This window comes from Urtica dioica, chromosome 3 (assembly GCF_054948205.1).
Source record: "Urtica dioica subsp. dioica isolate 48M chromosome 3, U.dioica_male_clone48M_v1_H2, whole genome shotgun sequence".
Lineage (NCBI taxonomy): Eukaryota > Viridiplantae > Streptophyta > Magnoliopsida > Rosales > Urticaceae > Urtica > Urtica dioica.
In genome coordinates, this window is record NC_142758.1 from 38,978,977 (window position 1) to 38,986,497 (window position 7,521).

The following is a 7,521-nucleotide window of genomic DNA, read 5'->3' on the forward strand; positions in this document are numbered from 1 at the left end:
TATGTTGTTTACCTACAACACGGACGTATATACATAGAGTGAGCTAACGCTCAGCGAGAATAACTATAACTCACAAAACATAAGCAATAAAATAAAAAGCATGAACCGGTTATTAGTACTTTAAATTTAACCGTGACATGAGATAGCCTATTAAAAGTCAATCGTATTTTAGTTCGGGGGTCCCCTAGAGTAGCTGTACCGATTTAAGTGTACACCTTGGTAACGAACCATGGGGCTGCGACCTCCCATAGAACGCCCCGTCACATACATAAACATATGAGGAACTCTCTATGTGAGCCCGTAGTTCGGCTCGAGAAATTCCTCTAGTTACCTCCGTAGTTCGAGGCGGTACGACTCTCTTGCTTACTTAACTTATTAATCGTGTTTATTACGTTAAAAGCATGAGAGACATAAGATAAAAACATACATGATAACATAGCTAGAAAGATAAGACGTGTTATAGATATTCTAATACACAGCATAAGATAAAATAAACTCACATATCGTCATACCATATCATACCAAGCACATTCCGAACAAACACACACACAAAAATTCACACAATACATAAATACTTCATATCACATAATACTTAGTATATTTTTTAACTAATCCGTGTTGTAGTGAGATTATTCTCACCTTCGTTTCGGAAATTACGACCGTTGGTCGAGGACGGCTCGGGAAAACTAGACGAGTCGGAAAAGCTATGCGGCTCGGAACCTAATCGATGGGAAAAAAATTATTATGCTACTGTTAAAGAATTTCTAAAGATAACTCAGGTTCTGGAAATTTTCATAAACGACTTTCAAAGTGAAATTACCAAAATACCCTTGGCTATTAGGGTTTCGGTGAAAAACTAAAACTCTGAGAAAACTTCTGTAAAAATTCCAGTAGGGATAAAATATAATTTTGATCATTTTTTGTAAACGAACCACGGCGAAAATAAGGATTTAACAATTTATTAAAAATAAACGAAGTGCTAAAATCTAACTTTAAATTTTTTGTCAAAAACTGTCTGCGCACCGTTTTTAAAATAATCAGAAAATATTATGTATTTGATTAAAATATTTTTTGATTAAAATTTTAGATAGAAGACATTCAAACCAAACTTTTTCAAAAAGAATAAACGCAAAACCAATTTTGTTGAATCCACAGTAAGCGTTTAAAGTCTGAAAATCGGGAATAGGTCTCAGGTCTGTGCACTAATTTGAAAATAATCGGAATGTATTTTGTACTTCATACAAATATTTTTCGATTAAAGATTTAGATAGAAGAAACATAAACCTAACGTTTCCAAAACGAATCAAGGCAAAAACATACTTTTTGAAACCAGAGCAAGCGTTTTAAGAAACCGTTTTCAAGGAATCCGAACCAGATAGAAAAAAAAGCATACCTAATTAGAGCTACGAATTTCCAAATAAAGAGAAGAATGGGGGAGGGAGAGCAGAGAAGAAGCGTTAAAAGAAGAGGAGGGGATGTTTAAATATGGTTTAATTAAACCCTAAAAGCCCAAACCCTAAAACCCCAAACCTAATCCTACTTCTAATATTAATATATTAATTATTATTATTATAATTTTATAAAAACATAATGTATGCATATTATGCACACGTAGTGACATTATAAATAACTTTATATATATAAATATATATATATATATATATATATATAACGTATAATAAAATAGTAAATTGATTATATATATATATATATATATATATATATATATATATATATATCACGTAACTTAGCATATATATAAGTAACTTTTATATATATATATATATATATATATATATATATATACGTTAAATAATTTATATATATCATGTTATATAAAATAAAGTAGTATGTGTACTTTAATTTATAATATATAACTTATATATATTATATCCATATTTTGTAATCTAAAGAGTATATTAAATTTAAAAAAAAATACCCTAAAGCATACATGCCACATAAACAAATCATTCACTACTATTTTACTAAAAAAAACATACTAACGTCACTCAAACACAAAAATTTTAGCCTTTTAATTAAGCTAAAAAAAATTGGGATTTTACAGAGAGGCTGAAGGCGGCGACGGGTGGGACGAGAGGTGAGGCCGGTGAGAGTGAGAGTGAGAGGCCGAGAGACAGTGGGAGAGGGCGGGTGAGACACAGAGGAGAAGAAGAATACGCGAGGAAGAAGAATAAGAAATCGATTTTAAATAGATTTGACCTAGAAATTGGATGCGACATCCAATAAGTCTTTCGAATGCAACTAATCGCATCCAAATGTCTTTTAGATACGACTAGTCGCATCCGAAAGTATTAATAAAAAATTGGAGTAAACAATGTCACGTCAATAATTGAACGAAAATAAAAGGGGAACTATATCTCGCTTTAAATTTTGAGTATTGGATGCGACTCGGTCGCATCCAATAATCATGGTTATTTAATAGATGCGACTAGTTGCATCCAATGCTAAAAAACCAACTTTAATGACCGAAGTTTTTGTGACTGCTGGTGACACCTTTAGATGCGACTAGTCGAATCCAATGCTTTATTGGATGCGAGAAGTCGCATCCAATACCCCTCTGCACCCAAAAGTCTTATTTGTAGTAGTGATCGCTAAGATTTCATATCCTACATTCACGTTAGGCTGAACATTACAAGCCACAAAGACCTATGGACTAACTAGGGAAGGTTAACACAAAGAGTGGCATATGTGTGTGTTGAGCCGGAGTTCATAGAAATTGGGCATTAGGAATTCTCTTGAGAGCGGTTGAGAAGGTTACAAAGCATGGTACCTGAGAGTTCGCGAGACACGAACATGTTGTAAAGGATCAAGGTAACACTAGCTTGTATATCATTTTTGTTCACATTTGATAGTTAAATTCAAGTCAAAATCATGAATCTCTTTTACATTGTAGAAGGCATGTAGTCTATAAATCTTTAGGGTGGTAGAGCTTGATATCCATGTGGGGGAAATGGAGTATGTCACCATTTCACCTACATACAGTGTGATACAACTGATACCAATTTCCGTCTTAATGCTGACCGTCGATTAGATCGGGATTATATATACTGATCTTCCTAAAATAAATCCCCCCTAACTTAGAGAGAAACCGTTGACTTTTTATTTCAATATCAAATTGTACAAAGCAGTGCAAATGTTGCTATTTGTAGTCCATAAATATAAGATAGCAAAATACTAAATCGAAAGGAAATTAAAGTGATAACGACAAGAAAGTTCGTACATCACATATGTTATCACAACCAGATACTTGACTTACAGGTGACATGTATACAACACGTCTAGACACATTATTATATTAGTTCATGGCGTATGCAACCCACATTTTATTTATTTATAATATTTAAGAAATTCATTTATTTATTTATTTTATCAATAATTCGCAGATTTTATCAAACACCACAAAAGTCCTTGAGAGCAGAATCAATGTGTTTTGGATCAGCTGCCATTATGAACTTTTGGAAGTCGTAGAAATAAAAGGGCTTGTATTTCAAAGGGTGTTCTTCGTCCACAAGTTCTTCAGGGGTTTTGAACAAATAGTCCTTTTTGGGATCCAAAATCAACCCAACCATGTACCTTGGCTTGGTTCCACTCATCGTAACACGATGCATAGGACAGTGTAGTCGATCATTTGCCAAAACCTGCAGTGAAAATTGTTGGTCGCGTTAAAGATCTAAAATTAGGTAGTAAATTTTACCGACAAATCTGATATAATATTTCGACGTAAATGTGTCATATGTGTAGGTTCAAATAAAATTTGATAATGCAGGTCGGTTCCAGCGAACCACGTATGCGACAAAAAGTTTATATAAGTTAAAACTTAAAATCATAAAGAGGTAAAAGTAGCGTAGAGAAAATAATACACCTACTAAATAACTACGATTTTTTTAAAAAAATTAGTAAAATAGTCAGCTTAATTAATTTAGAGAGTAATCGATGTCACTATAATGTATTTACCACTATATATAAATTATACGTAGGGAAATATTTTTAATATATCTCTATAATTATGTACATGAATAACTACTTTATCTAAAATATTAATATTTTATATACATAATAAAACGCTAAATATCTATAATATTAAAAGGAAGAATCTATGTTAACTAGTCTAGTTTACACGCTCCTTTAAAAATATTAGCCGAAGATTTATTCATTTATTTCCTTAATATCGATCAACTCTCTTGTTCTAGTGAATTTCGGTACTTTTGTAATTATGTAACCATCAACGTCGTTTTCAAATTCCTTACTTTTTTTGTTTTTGTTTTTTTTTTTCTTGTTTTTATTTTATTATCAAAACCCTTATTTTATTATGACGCTGTTTGAATAAAGTATTTCTTTTGCAGCTTCATTCCATTCCATGATCGATTCAAATCTTTATATCATGAATTCTCATGGATTCAGTTTCGGATTTTCGTAGTTTACTTTGAAAATTTTCCATATTTTTCTAATAAATTAAAATTACCTAAATAGTAAATAAATATACCATTTCGAGATTTTTCTTGTTTTGTTTTCTCTATCTGAGATAGGATTAGATTTTTTTTTTTTGCAGGTTACTTTTATGGAAGATTTCATTTCTCGCTATCGTGGCTTCATCTTATCTTTTCCGAATTTCGTACCAATATTTTCAAGATTTTCAAGTTAATTAAATGATCTTATGAGTAAATTTAATTTACTATTAGGATAAGAAGTTTTTTTTTTTCTGGATTTGTTGTTTAAATGAAAAAATTATTGTGCAGGTTCATTCTAGTATATGAATTCGAAACATTATGTCACGTATTTTTCTTCTGATTTTCATAGTTCATCATAACAATTTCCTTTTTTTAATTAAAATGACCATAATAATAAATTTAATTTACCATTCGGATAGAGTTTTCTTGTTGTTTCCTTATTTGATATAGTTGATTATTTCATTTTTATAAATAATATTGGGCATGTTTGTTTTATTAATTAAGAATCTCGTTCCTCTACATAATGGCTTTGCCTTTTGGTTCTTGTAATTCATCTAAGAATTTATCAGATCTTTTAAGTAAATTAAAATGATTTGCAATACAATAAATTATTTACGACGAAAGGGTATTTTTGAAATAGTGTGTTGTTGTTTACTATAGTCAGCTATTTTTTTTTTAATTATATGATAACTGGGATAGTATTATTTTAAAGGAGATAGTTGAATTGAGCTATTTAACTCTCTCTCCACATGAATAGTTAATAACTAGAATTTTAATGGTGTGTTTTAATTAGACAATTTAGAATAGTATTTTTTTTTCATGACTATATATACAGCCGTTTATATAAATCTGGCCCATTACAAATCTGAGCTAAATGTTTTGATACTCTCAATTAAAATAGCATCACACTATTTTAAATTAGCACGTGTGACTTCTAAAAACTTATATTATCAGAAAAATAATAAATACATAATTAAATAAAAGAAGAACTTACACATGAAAAAGTTTCTCCCAGAAGGACCATGAAAGAACCCTTGGAGAGTTTCCCCGAAATCCATTGACCATCCTTTGTCTGAACCTCCAAGCCATCAACTTGGTTCTGACTCAGAATACTCAACGGTCTCTGATCTCTGTGAGCGGACAGTGATAGCTTCTTGGTCTCACCAATTTCAAGCTCCTTGTATTTTATGACTCGAAGCGAGTAGGTCGTTGAATCCAAGTGTTCTTCCAAGTGTTTCTCGATCCCCAAACTCTCAAAGATCATCCTCCTTATTATTCTATCGAGCTCTGATAGTTGATCAGTGTATGATTGTATAGTTTTGCTACGTACATACCATATTCCACAACAACAAAAAAGGATATAAATAAAAAGAGGAAACAAAAATGGCAAAACATAGTAAATAATTAGTGATCCTTATATGGCTAACTAATAAGAAGTACAAGAATATACCGAAAGCTAGGGTTTCCTTGAGGCCACATGATATTGGTGAAGCGTTCAACGTTTTTGTGAATCTTCGCGTCCTCGATAGTCATGGCCTCGTACGGAGTGTCGTCATTGATGCTTTGGCCGTAGCCGTAGGTGTAAAATGTTTTTTTTGAAGCATTCTGTTTTTTGGTTTCAAATGGAAGGTCGAAAAGCTCTTGCACTGAGCCAAGAACTTCTCTTCTTTTGTCTGGTAGAATTTTATCGAACAATGCCTCGAAGCACCCGAACTCTTCGAGGGCTTGTTGGACCTGAGACCTCACCGATTCCCATTCAGGTGTTTTCGGCTTCAATGATTGAACCGAGAAATCTATGACTGGAAGTCTCAGGCTTGGATTGGTCTCTAAGCTCATTTTGATGATGGATATGTTTACAGGAGTATGTGACGTCCATATATATAACAATTTAAAAAGCATAATACTTCTATAAATTGACTGCAGTCGAAAAAGTCTTTTAATTACACCCATGTAGCATATTCTTTTAAAAAAAAAGCATCTCTGAAGTCGTTGCAAACTTGTATTTGAGTTTATATTTTTCTTACATACATTTTTATAGCTTAATTCATTTATCTATTTATCTGAAACACATATTTTGTCATCGTGTATTTATTAAAATACATTCTTTTAAATGAAAATCAGCATATGCGATTATATAAAATCTTACTGTATTTCTTAGCAATATGTTTATTTTTTAATGAAATATTTTAGTAAAAAGCAAAAATATTTCTAATGAGTGTAAAATTATATTTTACAAATTATTTTATAATACTATATTATCAGTTGGATCATCTCTAAAATGCTTACTACTAATATATAATAAGACAAATAATTAAGTCAATATCATCAAAAGAAACTACGAGATACTATAGAAAACCATACAAAGCCAAGCATGATAAAATGTGCAAGGTTCGAAATACTATCAAAATTAATTGAAATTGGATTTCACAATTGAAAAGGCATAACCATCAGAAATAATCAAAATAGTATGCATTACAAACCATCGGCCCCACAAAAATCTCAGTCTTTTTTTTCCTCAAGCAACGAACACCATTGATTTATTTAATTTTTTTTTTTTATAAAATGAACGAAAAAAAGCCACAACAAAAAAAATAAAATTATCTCTACTATCAGAATATTTTAAACCTTTAACTTACAAAATAACAGTTTATTATTTGAATCAATAGGTATAAAATTTCCTTTTTGTAACGTCTCATTCAAGATATACTAAATTTGACCGGTTTAAACAATCACCACTACAAACTATCCTGTATAAAACTTTTCAAAGATTTATTGTGTGGCTATACCTCCTACCTCTAATGTTGTGACTTTTGTGAGGCCTCCTCTTCTACAAATTTAATATCTAAAAAAGAAAATATCAAGACTATCCCTCGTGTTTAATCGAAATGCGAGATTTATCTCTTCTATTTCTAAAAATATCAGACATATCCCTTCAGTTTAATATAAATGACATATAACTCCCCTAAAAAAATGTTATATTACAAATATCACAATTTTCGTTTACTTTTTACAAAAAAAAATAATTTGAACTCCCCAAAATACCCTTAATAGA

General features: G+C 30.9%; 1 protein-coding gene across 1 annotated transcript; it reads right to left on the reverse strand.

Moving 5' to 3' along the window:
• Nucleotides 1-3,085: 3,085 nt before the first annotated feature.
• Nucleotides 3,086-6,337, reverse strand: LOC149402748 (putative 2-oxoglutarate-dependent dioxygenase AOP1). Its single transcript, XM_089609416.1, has 3 exons — nt 5,920-6,337; nt 5,464-5,791; nt 3,086-3,659 (listed from the first exon to the last, which is right to left on the reverse strand). The coding sequence occupies exons 1-3, from the start codon at nt 6,303-6,305 to the stop codon at nt 3,411-3,413; spliced, it is 963 nt and encodes a 320-aa protein (XP_089465542.1). The 5' UTR covers nt 6,306-6,337; the 3' UTR covers nt 3,086-3,410.
• Between the last annotated feature and the right edge of the window lie 1,184 nt (nt 6,338-7,521).